Source organism: Strix aluco, chromosome 3 (genome assembly GCF_031877795.1).
Source record: "Strix aluco isolate bStrAlu1 chromosome 3, bStrAlu1.hap1, whole genome shotgun sequence".
In the NCBI taxonomy this organism is placed as follows: Eukaryota; Metazoa; Chordata; class Aves; order Strigiformes; family Strigidae; genus Strix; species Strix aluco.
In genome coordinates this window covers 87,004,571-87,022,926 of record NC_133933.1, presented here as the reverse complement: position 1 = coordinate 87,022,926, position 18,356 = coordinate 87,004,571, and the positions used below count along the sequence as shown (strand labels likewise).

Genomic DNA, 18,356 nt, shown 5'->3' with positions numbered 1-18,356 from the left:
CCGCCTGACAGCTGTTGGGGGTTCAGATCTTTACGGGACCCAGACCCCAGCAGCAGCACTGCCTGTTAAACCATACAGGTTTACATCTTGTGTTTATTTCAGTGCTACAGGTTTCGTAACTACCGCTTGCCACGCTGTGTAAGTAGGTGCTGAAAATGTTAAAATATTGTGAATATCAAGAAGCCAAACCATTCAGGCATTCTGCTACAGCAGACTTTAGTGCACTGAAAACAGATAAGTGACATATCACGATCTCAGAGTCTCTTGCTAACTCAACAAGCAAATTGAGCTGAAACAAAACAAAACAAAACAAAAAACCCAAGAAAGATTAAGTTTTAGAAGGAAATGAGCGTTCTGCACAGAGCTAATCACACTACAGCCAGCCAGTACTGTAGCACTGGGCAGACACGGGAGAAAATAACCTGTTTTCCAGCTGAACATCAATTGTGGACCTGCTCAGATAACGGAAATAAGATGCTATGTGTACGGCTGCAACTGGAAAGGTAAGCAGTGGCTACAACCTTCCACTACAGCCCGAGCCTGCGTCAGTCCTAACTGTGGGGGTAGCTCTGTTCACAGTGGGCAGAAAGCCACAATGAAGGTTCAGCCTCTAAAGGGAAAAGCTGGCTTTGTTTCAGGAACCCTTCCTAAACCCGCAGATAAGTAAGGATTGATTTATTTGCTAATAGGTCTGGGGAGCGGGATAACATCGACCTTTTGCATACTAATTTTGCTAAACAGCCTCAGTGTATAAATCATATCCCAAACCAGACAGTTTTAATTTTGGGTGGAATCTAGGCTCTTAAGTAGTCCCTTATTAAAATTGTGCACGTCTGGCCCCTTGAATTGAGCAAGGAAGAGGATGGACAACCCAGCCTGCCCGCATGCCTTGTGTAGCCAACTGAGGAGGGTGTTTCAGAGGACCCATGGAGGGGCAGCTGGTCCATTCGGCTTCGGTGCTGCCACACCTCCAGCTGACTAGTCAGAAATACTGGCCCACCTGCAGCAGGGGCCAGGCCACTTTAAGTCACCTGTCTAGAGGTGTTTAGATTTCACGTCCCTTCACTTCCCACAGACTCTACCCACAAGGCTGAAATCAATCTCCCTCTCCCCTGCCTAGCCCAGCACTGTGACTCCTCCACAGTGAAAGAGCCGAAGGGGGATCACCCAGGGTACCAACGCATAACCCAGTGGCTAAGCCTCAACTGCACCTTCAATCATCCCCCTCGGCTTGAATCCAAGGCTTCCCACATCCTAGTGATGCTCTACCACAGACTCGGACCTAGCACTTACAGGTCAAATAAGGTTAGCTGCAGTAGATGTTCAGCACCTACTAGTCCTAAACACATGGCCCAAACACGTGGCCACAGGCTGTTACAGGCAGTGGGAAGCCCTGTCATTTAGATGTCCCAAACATTTTCTATTCAAGATTAAGTTTAGCAGTGTCCAGAGAGTCTGGGGTAAGAAGCACATGCTGTGGAGTTTGCAGGAGTCCTTAGAGGCAGCGGCTGTGACAGCAGCAGGCATTTTAAAACATGAGTAACAGCCTCATCGAAATGTCACAATCCCAACCTGTTACCTAATACAAAAAAGCATCCTGAGTGAATATGGGCCCTTTTCTTATTTCTGTTAGTTCTGAGGCAAAATCTAGCACTGCTATTTCTCAATCAGACGAAACAGCCCCTCTGCCTTCCCTGGACAGATTCTGCTGTTCTGTGAGAGCGGGGCCATGACAGGCACTAACTGTCCAGCAGACAGAAAGATGGCAAGAAGGAGCTGTGGTTCCCCCACTCTTTCAAATTTAAACTCATCAATCTGTAGGAGACATCCAGGAAGAAGAGTTTTTATAAGAAGACAATGTTATTCTGAGTGAAAAAAAAAAACCAAAAAAAACCAAAAAAAACCACGGTAGGGAGCAAGGTAGTATGTTTGCTTTCTTCCAAAGAGGAGAGTGTGCATGTGGTCACTTAGTCTCTTACAGCGTTTAGGAAAAAAACCTCTTTATTGATAAAACTGTGTTCAACATTTTTAGATGATAAATTGCAGTAACACTGAAAGTATGGTATGATACTTGCCACAGATCAAGTGCATGCATGAAGGTGATCCATCTGCTGGTGCATGGCACTAAACTCCTCCAACTAAACTCCTCCAGTCTGGAGCTACAGTTGAATACCGCAGCTCTAGCTGACAGAGTTCAGGTTTAGTTCCTGCCAACTGAAAGATGTAAAAACTGCTTAAGGACTGTATATTTAGGAAAAGGCAAAAAGGTGGGTTGTCACCCCACCCCCTTGCAACTGACTTCTTGCTATCAGGTGACATATAGCACCTGATCATTAGCTGGAGATCATTACTCTTGATCTGCGCCTCCTTTCTGAAGATCTGCCACTTTGAGCAGTGGAGGCACAGATGTGAAAGCCTCTGCACATTTTGGAGAGCAGCAGAACACCCATGGATCAATACTTTAACTTGAAAGCTGCTGTCATTCTCTGAAAAGACTGAATTATTTAAAAGCAAATAAAAAAAAAATTAGAGCAGCATTGTAGATCTCTAGGTTTGATCAGTACCCATTGTACTTTTCTCTTACAAATCCTTTCGCTTAGTCAATTCAAAGATAAAGATTTACTCTTGCATAACATTTAAGTTCTCCATGAATCTTATTAGTATGACATACAGTAAATATAACCGGATCATACACAGATGGAAAGTGAGTTACTAGTAACTCGTCCCCAGGTCAATCGGCAGGGAGAGCACTGACAACAACAGTTCAGGGTGCCTAACTAAAGGCTCTGTACCTACCCACCACTTTTTTTCCCTTCCCCAATCACTTAAAAAAGATGAGTATCTTATGCTCAGCACTAGGTAGTGGTTGCAGACCTTAAAGAAAAGATGTTTGCCAGAGGAATGAAAGTTACTGCAAAGTATCCTATCAAGTCTATCAATGCATTGCATGGAAAAAAATAAATATACAAATGCTGAAAATAGCACATCGTCACCTTCAATGAACTCTCCATATGGGTCAGATAATTTGCACACAAACCCTTTGCAATTACTAAACAGAAGTGACTGCAAAAACGCAGTAAAGATTTCTCTGAACAGAGATAGTAAGGTCTCTAAAGTTCATCCCAAAGCGCACTCATTTTACGTATTTTCAAAATGCCCAATTAAGCAGTTTAGCACGCTGACATTTTGCTGTAGTCACTGCAAGGGAACAGCTGCTCCCAGCAGCAGCAGCATCCCAGGAACAGGTGTTGGGAAGCGATAGCAGGCACCAGACCCAACCATCTTCAGCAGTATCTTGAAGCAAGGATGAGAATTGCTTACATCAATCACACTTTCTTAGATGTAATGCAACTTTCTATTTTAATTCCCATTCCAGTTTTCATTAGCTCCAAGCTGCTTTTGATAATTTTTAGCAACTGTTAAAATGACTAATTTAGGTAAGGTGCTCTTGATCCTTCTATGAGAGGCCTCCTGTGCTAAACTAAGAGCTGCCCAAATTGTTATGTTTACTATCAGATACAAGTATTAGAAAAAATAACCTAAGTGGAATTGGCAATCGCATCTGTGACATTCAGTGTAGTTTATTTAAACAGACTATTTTGTTCAAGCCCTGAGCTTGTAGCCAGTTAACAAAGCTAATTCTAAACATAATTTATCCTTTTTACAAAGGAACTGTGTGGAGTGTACCACTGGTCTCCAAAAGTACTTGGAGACCTACTGGTCTGAAGCTTGAACTTAAATTGTTTGTGTATTTGCATCCGGAGAGATGGACATGACCTTGCTACAAAAACGCTGCTGCACTTATTTTAACTCCTAAAGACAATTGGCAGTTCAAAAATGCACGGTCACTGCGTCAGAGCATTATTTCTAGCTCTTTAAAACTGTGAGGGAAAGTATTACTTTAAAATGTTTGTAATAATAAATAGCTGCATTATATATAATGACATTTGATTTTACCAGTGAATAAACAATTGCAGCACGCATGGTATCAGATCTACAGTGTTCTGTTTAAATTCAATTCAGATTGCCAATCGCATCTTAAAGTAAGAGACAAGTTCACATTTCTGAACGCTCTCACAGAACACTAAACTTCCCTCCCTCCCTCTGGACATGTAAGACGTAAAATTATGGGAGTATGGAGAACATGTAACTGCTTTCACTTCCCCAAATAATAATGCACTCCTGCCAAATAATAATGTAATAAAGTGTATTAGAGGCTCGCAGACATTAAAGTCTGGAAATCAGAAATATTTTGAAATCTGGCTTTATCTGTGTGTTTTTTTAAACTGTTTGCATGATCAGAAGTGTCACACAGAGGAACAGAGATACCTGACAATTTTCAGTTATATGTGTGAATTTTCAATACTGTTATCTGTCAGAAACAGGGCAGTCAGAAGCGACGTCTGAAACTGTACTCAGCACACGTCGAAAGTCAGCTGCGTTTTGTCCAAGATGCTCAGAAGCCGGGTCCAGTCTTGTCCTTATGCTTCTCCATAATCAGAAGCACCAGCAGCTGTAAATTGGTGCTAGAAGGTAGTTTTAGCACGTTTGAAATGATACTGGCCTGAGGCAAAGTTGTGATACAAAAGCTGAACACTTAGGTAGGTGCTGAAGATTAAAAGTCTTAATAAAAGTTTCCTTAGAGATGCAAGAGACAACTCAAAGCTTTGTATTTGTTTCAGGAGTGTTGTCTTGAACAATTAACAGTATCAGGCAAATCTATACTTAATAAACTTTGTCTAGAAGAAAATGGGCACTGATCAGGCTAACACCAACTTCTGAACCAGTAAACACTTTTAAAATAATTCACAAAAAAGGAGGACAAAGTCTGGCATTTCCAATTCAATACTGGGTTGTTCTGGACAAGTCGAGTCCAACCGATCACCTGTCCCCTTCTGGTTTCCATTTTGAAAGCTGCAGCACTCCATAACATCTTTGCTAGATTTAGAGTTTATTACTTAAATTCCACAACATTTAAACACATCTATATTGCTACCTATATAATTAAAGGGATTAATAAATATGTTATGGTAACATAATTTGTGCTAGAGTAAGAAATTATTTTCAAAAGAAATTCAACAATTATTTTTTTCTTGGAGGTCTCTCTTGGGACATTGTAATCTCCATATTCCACTTTATATCCTGTCTGTGTATACACATCTGTTGTCTCTTGCTCTGTACATAGATCACAAACCATTTCAGGCAGTGAAGCATCTATTTTGTGTAATGCACCTAGTTCCATATGCTTTCACAGAGCTACAGTAAGCTAAATATTAAACAATAATACACTTTTCTAAAAAAAGAAAAGTTAGCTCACAAATTTGTATCTAAAAACATCCAGGGTGGCTTATTTCAAAATGAACAGTGATAAAAATATGATCAAATCATTCCTCTGAATGCACCATATTTTGTGTTTTATATCACTGTTTTTTAAAATGAATGCACAAAAGGTCAATGAATGTAGACAAATCATTTATTTTTGTTTTATTTATTCATTATTTTATGTACACTTGGTATTTTGCAACATAGTCAAGGGGAAACAAATTAAGTACAAAGCAAGATAAATATTATAGGTTGAATATATTTTAACACATTTCTGTCATCTCTGAATTAGCAGACACTGACAACTCAGTGAGAACATTAATTTCAACTTCTTTATACTGGCAGTAACAGAATAAAACTGTACAACACATTATGATGACATTTTAAGTGATCCAATGTGTCAGAATAAAACAGGTTTATTTTACTAAATAGAAATATTTGGTGTGTAAATATGTAATTAACTTTTTAAGATAAAAAGAAACTACCTTTGAGTTAGCAATATAAGGCATTAGATGATTCCTCCATAATAAATTCAATCGTTTATAAATATAGGGCTAATATATCTGTTTTGTGTGTGTTCAAGGAAACCCTTACCTTGTACCACAAAAACACATTAAGTGGTATGAGTCAAAGGTATTCAAACAAGAAGGAGCCAGGTATCCATGCCTGAGCTGTGTCTGCATATGCAGAGACCTTTGGGTTTACACAGAGAGAGAAGATGGTAGTCAAATCTGAACAGAAGTTATACACTACTAACATACCTCCTGTTTCTACTGGTCAAGCAGAATACCGAAAGGTATATCCCATAATTTTGAAATGTAATCAAGTACTTGCATAAGTATTAAAAAAAAGTGCACAAGCCTCTGAGGGGAATATTAAAAACAAATACACAGAAGATGCTAAGGTAAACACTGCTAGTATACTAAGAGGAGCACAAAACAAAAAATGGGGTTAATGCTGAATGTGTATGGCATTGAAATGACCACACAGAGAACAGATTTCGGATCTAAGATTGTACATACAGACACAGCTCTTGGAATACTGACTCTATTTAGGACTGCAACTGTGCAAAGTAGTGGATGTTAGCTTCATGGGCCCATGTAGCTTAACATCACGAGACAGTCCCGAAAAACGCATCCATGAACTGCTGGCCCCACCGCCCAGTTTTGGTTTTGCTAACCACTGCCTTCACCATGCTTTAAATATGCTCTTATTAGACTTTCTAATCTAAATCTTCCAATGTCTGATTCTCAAAGGACCTTAGGAAATTTGTTGAAGCCAGTTAGGACTTGCATGTTCTTGTATGTTCACAGTAGCATTCTATACTCTAGGGCTTGAACCACTATTATGAGGTGAAAATAAACAACCTTGGTTTGGACATCTTGCAACACAGTACTGCAATGAAGTATCTAAAAGTTAAGGAGCCCTGGAACACAATCAAGAGTGGCTATCCTCGTTTATGCTAATTTGAATTAAAACATTTGCACAACCAGCATGTTGCCACCTGCTACTTGTTAATTCTTTTCACTGAAGTTAAATGCCCTCTTCCTTCTGCTGGCTTTAATGCCCAACTTGGGAGAGTAAATAAACAAACTTCAAATGCTCAACTACTAGAAAACAAAAGGTTTTCTCATTTTAGCCAAGATATTTTGTACGGAGCAATCAGATACAGTTCAACCAACAGAGCAAAGAAAGTGGTGGCCTCTGGCGGAAGCAAGAGAAGCTAGGGGACTAGTAGGGAGCACCCAGGGGTAAGCAACCTCTTACTCTGAATCCACACATGCGAGGATAGCACATGTAGTTCAGGAAGCTAGTTTCCAATAGAAGTTTTCTGTGGTCTGCGTGGACCTCAGCTGCTCCAGAGCCCAATTCAAGACCTAAACTTAAGATTGATCTCCTGATCTGAATTATCCTGTGGAAGAACCTATCTACCCAGAGTGAAGGCATCCTAGGAGACTAGTTTCCTAACTGTAGTACCTACCCTAGATATTTAAAATTAGATGATACAAATACCTTGAGCTATAGAAAATGTGCTTAGAGGCAATTATCCCTTTTGCCCTTCTCAACTTGTTACTAAAAAGGCCTAACTCGCTTCTGGTGCTTACTGGCATAGCATGCCTAGCAGAGCTATTTACAGGTAGTGTCTGGAACTGTTCCCTCAACTGCTGCTCTTCCAACTTTCACAGAAATTAGTCCCTTTAAAAAGTAACGCAGTAGGAGTTTGTTGTAATATTACAGAAGATGGAGCATAATATTAAATCATAAATACAGCGCAAGTATTTTGTTGCTGGTTATTTGAGGGAGGGCAGGGAGAGACCTATTATTTTTAAAGGAATCCAGGTGCTGCGTTCAGCTATTCAAATTTGAAGGCCTGGAGATGCCATTCCTTCTCATCTGCACGTAGGAATAAATGTGAGCAGGAAATTTCTCCAGGCAATTCACGCATCTCACTTGCGGAGGTCAGGCCAGTCTCGACACACCCCAACTCCACTATCTGCCTGGTAAGGAGATGAATGCAAAACGCCACAAGATGCTAAAGAGCTGTAGTGGCTTTATGCTCACTAGGAAGAGCCAGAATGAGACCGTCACATCGATTTCACTAAGATGGCTCAAGGGACAGCTGGTAATTAGGACTTGTCTGTATGTGAAAGTTAAATCAGAAAGTGCAAGGTCCCCCTGAGAACACACCAATTCCTGGTTGTTTTAATTCACTTTCAGTAACTACTCCAAAATAACTCCAATATAGACTAACCATTAGTTTCCAAATCACAACCAAAACAGCTGTTTTTCATTTGCCTCTATTAATTTCAGAACAGTGTGTATGTGCAGAAATCTGTGGCACTGCCCTGAAGAAAACAAATCTAAAGAGACCAAGGTCTGATGGAGAGAACCCATCCCCTGACGGTAAACAGAGGACTGTACTATCCAACAGCTCCTGACAATGGTATAGTAAATAATACACAAAAGATGGGAATTCAGCACAAGTATACACAGTATCTCCCCAAAATGCTCAGACAATTCAGTGTTTCATAAACTTTGTCCTCTTTTTCACCTGAATTCAAATTTTCATGTTTTTACACTATGAACAGTTGACCACTATACTTGGTTTCCAATAGAGTAAGCAGAAAAAACTGGCACCTAAACCAGGGTAATCCCAATTAAAATCTATGTAAACAAATACTAAAAATATGCAAACTAACCTGTTCCTAATGTATTACTGAGAACTCAATTTCTAAACAGAAACTATTGTCAGTACCCAAAAATGGGGATATTTGTCTTAGTCTTTGGTCTAGCTTTCAGGCTTCAGAGTGACAATAATACTCCTGTAAACTAATTGTGTGTTTTGTACATTACAGAACTGTATGTCAAAAACACTACCAAAATTTCATTTTAATAAGTTACATTTAGATTCTCCTACTAACCTAAGCCAAGAAAAATTTTAATCCTCTTAAGATAAAAAAAGCAAATGAACAAGATTGTTGTTACTGTTCTCAGCACTGCACATTTCTTAAAATAGGTATTATTTCTTCTTCCCTCCCTACTATCCTCTTCAATCAGTACACTGAGGCAAACAGAAGCAAAGGGCAAGCCTCAGATCACAGAACCACAGCATGGTTGAGGTTGGAAGGGATCTCTGGAGGTTATCTACTCCAGCCCTCCATTGCTCAAGCAGGGTCACCTAGAGCTTGTTGCCCACAACCATGTCCAGACAGCTTTTGAATATCTCCAAGGATGGAAACCCCACAGCCTCTGTGAACAAACTGTGCTAGGGCTTCGTTACCCTTACCATAAAATGTGTCATCGCATGTTCAGATGGAGTCTCCTGTGTTTCAGTTTGTGCCACCTGCCTCCTGTCCTTGTCCATGGGCATCACTGAGAAGAGAATCTGTCCCGCTCTTCTTCATTCCCTGCCTCCATCAGGTATTCCTATACATTGATAAGACTTCCCCTGAGCCTTCTCTTCTCCAGAGCCTTCTCTTTAATGTTTTAACCCCCAAAACTGCAGTTTGTCCTCAAAAAAGGACCAATTGCAAAAATCCTAAGTAATTAAGTCTCACATGAATCTGTGTGCATGTACAAAATCGTTTCAGAGTTTAACAAAAAATGCAGCTGGGCAGTGATAGGTGAAGAAAAAAATATTTCTATGTAGTTCATAAAAGTGAAACAAAGAGACATCAGGAATTACTGCACAAGCTTGTATACGAAAGGTCAATATTAAGAGCATCTAAATGCTAAATCTTGACTTAGAAGTATGAGCATGTGAAATTGTATGGTAAACTAAATTTCTGGGAAAGATAACAGCTGATCTAGAACAATGCACTTACTTTCCTCATGTCTATAAATAGCTCTGGCTGCCCTTTCATGAGTTTCCAGATAAATCTGGGTAAGTGCCCTTTCTTTCTTTTCTCAACTTTCTTTACATTTGCATTTCTTCAGTATCCAAGGAAAAAGAGAGAGCTTTCAAATAGTTGAGGCGTTTTTTATTTGCCTGTTTTTGGAAAAGGGGAACAAAACATGCAAGAGAAAATCCTCATTCCTCACAAAGGATCCCCTCCAATTTAGGATGTCTGTCCTAACTGTGCCACTTACCATTCTTAAATGAAAATGAGACAGGGAGAGACTAGAGCTACGTAAGTCAAACTAAAATAACAGTACTTAGTCCCTTGCTAAAAAGGAAAATCTTGCCACTACCTGCTATTACTGGGGCTGAATCTTGCTGAGGGCCTTCTTTGAATATCGTGAGGATCTAAAACACACAAGACTTGTGCCTCAGCCCTTCCTAATGTCAGTTATCACAACCTGTCCCATGCCTGGTAATATTTAATAAAGAGCCCTTCTTGGATTTCATTATTAAGTCAGAAATCTAAAATCACAAAAATCATCTCGGTGAAGGACAAATGCCTTCATTTGGGAAAAATGTTAACTGTGTCTAACACAGCATGTACAGATGCATTAACCAGAAATTTCTAGCCTAGTAATTTCAAAAGCTACAACATCTGAAATCATTGCAAAAGAGTAATAATGAAAATGTAAATCAATATATAAAGTCACCCCTGTACTCCATATAATAAAATGCTACATTTCATCTAGTTTTTGTAAATTTAGTAGTCCTGCAGATGTGACGTGGGAAACATATCCCATCAGATGGAGTAAGTACACACGGTAAGAACCAGGACTAAACACACGATTTTTGCAAAAGCACAGTGGGTAACATTTCTGATGACAGGAGAGCAGTTAAACTAGTCATAGTCTTAATTATAGCAATATGAAAGATTATCAGAATAGCTGCAATACATTAATTACATTTGCCCATTAATTTCATGCATTTACACAACTACACATATAGCCAGTTAGGTACATGAGATTTCAGAACAGGGAAAGGGGATGCATTTCCACTAAAAAAAAAAACAACCCACAGGCATTGGCTACTGGCATGGGACTCAGGGGCAGAAGTAGATCCTGGCATTTAAAACACTGATTTTTCAAGTTGTCAGCATCTCTTTAATTTGCTTCTTTCTGGATGAATTTTGGAGGGTTTTGAGGTTTGGGGATGGATGTTGTTCTGGTCTTCTTGTTTGCTATTCCAAGACAGGTAGTACAGCGCTGGATGGAATTAATCTCAGGTTTAGTATTCTAAAGCCAAGTATCTGACCTGGGCTAAATCACAGCTTCCACAGTCTCCAGAGAGGCTCTCCAAAATATGATTCATTCCACCTTCCTTAAATATCTATCTTAGGAGGAGATTAATAGCTCTCTAGAGGTGCCCAGGTTCCTTCCTTAAACTAGATGTCTAACTTTCAGAGAGCTAACATTCAGTGAGATGAATTCTACTCACTGTGTACCATGATTACTGGACATCTTGTATCTGGAAATGTTGGCATGAGAGCTCCAAGGAAAGAATCAGGCAGTAAATACAAGGGTCATGGTGGTTCTTTTTTTTCAGTCTGAAATTTGGACCTCCAAGTATGTGGGGATTATAAGGTCCAAACTCCTATGCAAGACTGTTCTTCCATGTATGTCCTGCTCACTAATGTACTTAACCATGTGCATAATTTAAACAGAAACCCCATCCATTTCCATAGAGCTATCTAGCCAGACAGCTCAGAATTATGAATACAAGTTAAGCACACTATCGAAGCCTTCAAGAGTTGGAAAGATGCTTTAAATGGTGAAGTTATCATAGCAATTTTTTTGAATGACCAAAAGAATGACATATCTACCTACACGCCACCCCACACCAATTTCATACAGATAGTACAGAAGCCCTCCTTTAATTTAAAAACAGGAACACTTCAGAGCAAGTCTATTTTTTTTGCACGTTAGCAATGTTTTTTTTAAAATCTGTTGCCAAAGCACATTTTTTACAATGCCTAAGACAGACAAGATCAAAGGACAAGATAAAAAAATGGAATATCCTTAAAAGCAGAATTTAGATAACATGACTGAGGGATGGTCTAGTGTTGGAAATAATGACCAATTCCAGAATAATTAAATTCCTCTAACTGAGGAATTGCTATTGTTCATTTTGAATTAAATGAAATGAGAATAAGTTTCCCTCTATATGACTGCTTCACAAGGAGACAGTCCACAGTAGTTATCGGACTTTGCAGTCACACTCTACCATACCCTGTAATACCATTCACGTGTAGACAGACCAGAAGGCACTTCGGCAGAGCAACACAGGAAATCCAGCACAACTCCTGCCCAGGCTTTTCCTGTCGCACAGGTGGAGAACAACTCAGTCTCCAGTTACAGGAGAACAACAGCTGAAAACAGAACTGCTATGAAACATCTTTTGCTATTACATTCTCTTCACAAAAGTAATTCCTACATGAAAAACTTTGAGATTTATACATATAAGTATGTACACACATACAAAGAATTTTCATATATACACACAAAGACATGTGCATATATATAATTTATACATACATATGTATAAATAGATATACACACATATGTATAAAATAGCTGAACTAAAAAACCAGTGACCTATTCTTGCTTCTTTGTGATGTATAAGGAAGGTCTAAAAGCATGTAGTTTTCTTTATCCTGGAAATACTAGAAATGTCAAGTCTGATCTATCCTCTCTTTGCTGGAAGACTTCTTGGACATAAAAACCCATAGCTAACAGAGCTTCTTACACACTGATTGAAGGTTAAAGTTTACAACTATAGATGGAAGTCCTTCCCAATTATCTCAGCTATATGAATTATGTGTTAGCAACAGCTAAGTTTTAAATAGTCCAAATAAAAAGTAGACTTCAATTTATCTTTCAAGTGACAATACAGAATTCCCGACAAAAACAATTTCAAACAGAATGCACAACATAAGAAAAATAAATCCTTTAGTATGAACAAAATGTCAATTTAAACCTCCTTTATACTACCTAAAAAACAATAGAGAATGAAATCCTTTACACATACATGATTACAAAAACACTTATTTGATTCGCTGATGTTGTATAAGTGAAACTGTATTATTTACCGAGTTTACCAGTTTGAAGGCACAATGGCTATCACTTCATCCACATCCCATTCTATTTACAGTGAAAAATAAACAAGGATCTCTAAGAAAAAAAAGGAGATAAACACAGATGCACCCTGAGAAGTGAAATTTCATAACAAAAACATGTTTTGAAATACTGTTCTTTGTAAACTCCCATTATCTGAACCTGTGTTCTCCTATAACTAGAACAATAGTGTTTAATACTCAATTACAATGAAAAATTATTACTTGTAGATTAAAAACTTAAAAGTTCCCAAAAAAATAAATCAACCCAAACCCAATTGAAAGAAATGAGGTCTCACACAGAATCACACCATAGCTGACATCTGTCAGTGTGGAAAAATAAAGTAAATCAATCTAGATTGTCCAGTTTTCTGGAGGAAAAAAAAATTAAAAATGGAATGGCATAATCTATTTGGAAATCCCATAGTGCCACCTGTGTGGAGGAAAAATCAAAAAGCCAACTGTGCATACGCTTCTTTGGATCTGGAATTCCCAAAAGATTCTGTAAAATTTTAAAATCTGAAGTAAAAGGTCTTTCTATAAAATCAGATAAATGTTCTGTAGCTGTTTCATGACACAGTTTATAAAGTATTGGCACCAGCACAAAGAGTTCAAAGCGTTCATTCAGGAGTCACAGAGATCGTCAAATTTTTAATGATTCGTAGCAGTCCTCTAGTAGCAGTTGGTTATTTACTGCATAAACTGAAGTATTCCTTGCCAGTGATCTTCAGTGCAATAATGTACTTCTGCCAGACAAAATATTTTTCTTCTTATTCCAGTAGGTAGTAAGTGCCATCAGTACAAGAATAGTGGAACCAATATCAAATGACAGGCTATATTTCATGGTCCATACTCATCAACAATGGCTAAAAAGGTAACATTCTAAACTCAAGCTGTACTAGCAACATACACTAGCAGTGCTATTCAAGGAAAAAGAAAAAAGAACAACTTCATCCCAGGAAGTGCAAAAGAAATAAACCTCTAGAATTTGTCCATTGACACAGTTTTTCTTCTCCAGAGGCTAAACAGTGTTAAAGAGAGAGAGTGCAATAGTAGTTTGAGCAATCGCCTCTGGGAAAAACAAAAAAAACCCCGCAAAACCAAAACCAATCCAAAACTAAGGTTTGGTGACTATTAAATCACCAAATCATATTGCCCTTGTTTTAAATCCACTGTATTTTCCTTGATGTTTTACTGAACAAAGATGTTTGTACACTTGACAGTAGATTTGATGACAGTGTAAGGTACAGTTGCTAATGCATTACCATTCTTTATGGTACTCTGCATGATAACCAGATGTTATCATGTCATCTTGGCCATGTCAGAAATTTGAAAAGAAAACTGCTCTGGAGTTTTCTACACATTACCAGTTACGACACTAAGTACCTGTCTCAAACTTTAATACCAAGAAGCAGCTGGCAATTTTCTCTTTTGTTTCTGCTCTAAGTTCAGGCGGAAGGTTCTTGCATTTATTTGTTGCTTAGGCTGGACTGTAAAATATCACTACATCTATTTCAGGTGGAGGAAGGGTGAAAAATGTATCAGACAATTCATTGCCAAAAAAATGAAGACAACAAAGTGTCTTTTCAATTCATTCTTATACAAGCTTAAACAGGTTTTCAAACAACTAATTATAGGCCAGATCATAACAGCTTATGCCTGCAGGCCAAACTAGAATGCTACAGTATCTGTGTATGTATATACAAATATATCTGTATACATTTATATATACATACATAGACATAAAAAGGAAGCACCCATCTTTTCCTTACTGCTAAATATTGAACTTCTGCTTTCACCTGGATATTAACATAGTTTATTGTCTGTAACACCCTATAAAAGGGCATTTAAGAAGACATTATTCATTTTCTTCTCATTAAAGCCACACATATGGCTGGTATCTGAAAACATGCAGTGTGACCAATTAACACAGAGTAAAACAATTCTTAGGTACAATATCAACTCTTTAAGAAATGCATAATATATTTAAATGTGTTTTACCCATTTGTGTAGATAATTAATACTTTCCACTATTTCATAGGAGATTTATATTCTTCTTCAAAAAAGTCAGCACAAATTCACAGGAAACAACTCTGTCAGACAAATTCCACAGCAGCATATGTACTGAGTCACTGGGTGAAACTCTTTTTTATGAACACATTAGGAAAGTTGGCATTCAGTTCTAGGACAACTCTATTATCAATCTGTGAACAGAAGGACACATCCAGTAAAGAAAGATCTTTACAAGACTCCAGCAATTTTCTTAAAGATGCAGGGCTTACCATCCTCGTCCCTGTTCAAAAACAAAAAAAAAAAAAACAAATTGTAAAGTTACTGAGAACAGTATTTATTTTTTTATTAAAACTGCTAATACTGTCATGAAAAATGCTACTATAATACATTTTTTATTTAGATTATTTCAATTAGATTTCAAATTAAAAGTTTCTCAGAGGCAGTGCAAAAATTTTACCTTTAAGGAGCTTATTGTATTTTCTTAACTCAAGTGCATAAATAACTCCATCAATTTTCTACTGGGGGGCAACTTTACAACTTCAAGGTGAGTCTCTAACTACAGAAGCCAAGTACCCAAAGCCAGCAGACCTCCCAGTGACCAGATGCAGGGCTTTGGCAGCAAGCAATACAATATGCTACACTCATGCTCTCATGACTCCTGCTGACTGCACTGACCAGCACAGCACACAAGCTGTTGTGGGCTACTCCAATTCCAAACATATTAGCAAGGCTTCTAGGACTTTAGAGTGAGCATGGGTATTATGCACATGCAGGGGAAATTGTTCAAGAGACTACGAAACATACTTATATATATGCTAACAGTAACAGAAAACACACTATTTATCCCTGCCAAAAAAGTGACCACAGTGACTGAACTCTTAAGTGTCACACAAGGTCAGATCAAGCATGGGATTCAGTCAGAAATCAAATAAATAGGTGTTTATAAGCATGCATCCACAGACCCATTATAGCTGATTGAAATCTAGTCAGTATAGTCAATGGTGTGTAGCACATGATTCAGCTGACTGGGCTGCCTGAAGTGTCTAGTGCCCCTTCGGGTTCCTTCCACCATGTAGAACATCCACACAGAGCTGGCAGACAGGACACTGGAGCCAGAGGAGGAGACCCATGCCTTACTAGAATGGCTGGAAGCCAGACAGGTTACTCTGGGTAAGTGAACCAAGCCTGGATGCCTACAGTGGGCTAAAATTGCTCATCAAGCTCTCCTGGCTCTAAAAAGAGTTTATACATCCAACGTGACTGCAGACACCTCCTGGTAGACACCTCAACTTACACAGTTCCATCTTGAGCTGAACTGCACCCCAAAAAGTCAGCTAGTCCAATATTTTGTCTATGGCCAGGGACAGTCATGCTTACCAAAACAAAAAAAAAAAAGCAAGACCAGATTTTTAAAGCAGCTTTTCACTGGTGGATCTTCTCAACTGCCAAAAATTATCAGTTTAGGGATTTCTGAAGCTACCTTTCATGAATGCTACTACTTCTTCAAGCTTCTTTATACTTATGGCCCATTCACATGAACTTCTACAGTTTAAATATATGTTAAAAAAAAAGAAAAAAAACCAGCCTCAAACCCACTGCCTATTAATTGCAATAACTAAGGGGCAATGAATCATAAAGAAGCAGTGAGAGATCATTCCCAGTTCACTATTTCCATATCATTCATAATCCTATGGACATCTCTCCTGTTCCCTCAAGACTGTCTGTTTTGCAGACTCTTCTGCATCTCAGATCATCCTTGTTGTCTTGCTTCTGCACTAATTTAGTACCTTTGAAATTGGATGACCAGAACTCTACAGCACACTGAGGACAAAGTCATTAACTGTATAACAAGGTCTTATGGTGTTTTCTCCATTTCTCTCCTAAGGAATCCTAACTACTTCTTTGTCCATTAGAATGATGTTGAGAAATGAGCTGATGTTTTCCAAAAATTGTCCACAGGATCTCTCTCCGACAAAATAGTAACTAATATAAAGCCACCCCCCCACCCCCACCCCCATATGCTTAGTTAATGTTATTTTGCCTCATGAGATTACTTAGCACTTCATGGTACAGTTTTCCTCCTGCTTTATCATCTGTTTACTAAGTATCATAAGATCATTCTATGATTTTTCACTGTTAAATTCTTCAGCTTAAGATTCTTCTACCCTGAACACCTGGGCATTATCCTCTGGTACAATATTATTCACCCCTTTGCCTGGATTACTCATAAACAGATCAGTACAGACTCTTGGTGACCACAGTAGTGACGTAACTTCATTGTGAAAAGAGACGATACGTTCTTGTCCTCTGTTGTCTTTGAAACACTCATAATCCGGAAAGACAACAGCTAGATTACAAAAGCAGAACCTCCTTGGCTAAAGCTTTTGAAAAGCCAAGCCTCTATGGACCAGATCAATGCTCACCTTCACCAAGAACTCCAATGAATTCTAAAAGACTGAAGAAACATAACTATACTATCCTCACAGGGATGCAGTTCTCCTTCAAAATATCATAATGGCGTTCATGCTGACCGACTTTCTTACAGTTGCAACTGGTTTACACAGAGTAAAAGACAATCGTACTGGTTTCTAGCTTCTAACCTGCACCCTCTACAGAAAATTGTGCCATGTTTGTAACCCTTCATTCCTCTAGTGCTGAGGCTGATTTAAGTGACAGATCACACAGCAGAAATAGGATTTCCACAGCCCTGTATTTGAGCTCATTTACAACCGCTGCATAAATACCATTTAGTCCTAACAATTTATTATAGTTCAATGTATTGATTTGTTCAAAAGCTTTCTGTATTGGCATTCCAATTTAAGGCAGCTTTCCAGGCTAATCTCCCGGAAAGAATGGCTCTGATGTAGCAGCCTATTTGATATCCCTCTTGCCACAAACACTAATGGACAGACAACAGTCCTCCTGCAATGGCATTCTTGAATCTGAGTGATCCTTTACATCTGGAGTATCTACCAATCTCACTAGCTCTCCTGTAAACTTCTAACATATCTGAAAAACAGTTTTAGCATTTACCTTTAGCCAATGATTCCTTAAAATCACATATTGCTTTACTATGATTCTGTTTTACTTTCTGGAGTTCCTCTTCCTATTTTCCTTCTGTGAACAGGATTCATTTCCAGAAAGATGCCTCTGTTTTTAGCAGTCTCCTGTACTCTTCTGCATAAGCAAGGGTGTATCCAAGCGTGGTCTTCACTTCTTCCATAGCATGCTCTCAGATTAGTTGATTTGAGACATCATCGAACATCACCCCAAAACAGTCTTTGCTATCATGCCCCCAGATCTTACCTCACCTACTCAGAGGTAATCGAAGCTTGTCATTATTATTGTGATTTTTAACTCCATTATTCTTGTATGATCACTGTCACCACAACTATCTGGTGGTTGATGTAACAGTCCCTATGGCCAGACACAGAAATTCTGTAATACGCTTTAGTTATTCACTTCACTTGACCACAAATTTTACCAGAGTACCACTGTCCTACCATCATG

The 18,356-nt window shown here is 38.6% G+C and overlaps 1 protein-coding gene across 8 annotated transcripts in view; it reads right to left on the bottom strand.

Annotated features, from left to right (window-relative positions):
* Positions 1–5,459: 5,459 nt before the first annotated feature.
* Positions 5,460–18,356, bottom strand: part of FBXL4 (F-box and leucine rich repeat protein 4) — a 69,511-nt gene continuing 56,614 nt past the window's right edge. For all 8 annotated transcript variants that reach the window (XM_074819498.1, XM_074819505.1, XM_074819501.1 and 5 more), the window contains one exon: positions 5,460–15,126. In XM_074819498.1, the coding sequence (XP_074675599.1) occupies positions 14,963–15,126 (164 nt within the window). In that variant the 3' untranslated portion in view covers positions 5,460–14,962. The remainder of the gene's footprint in view (positions 15,127–18,356) is intronic.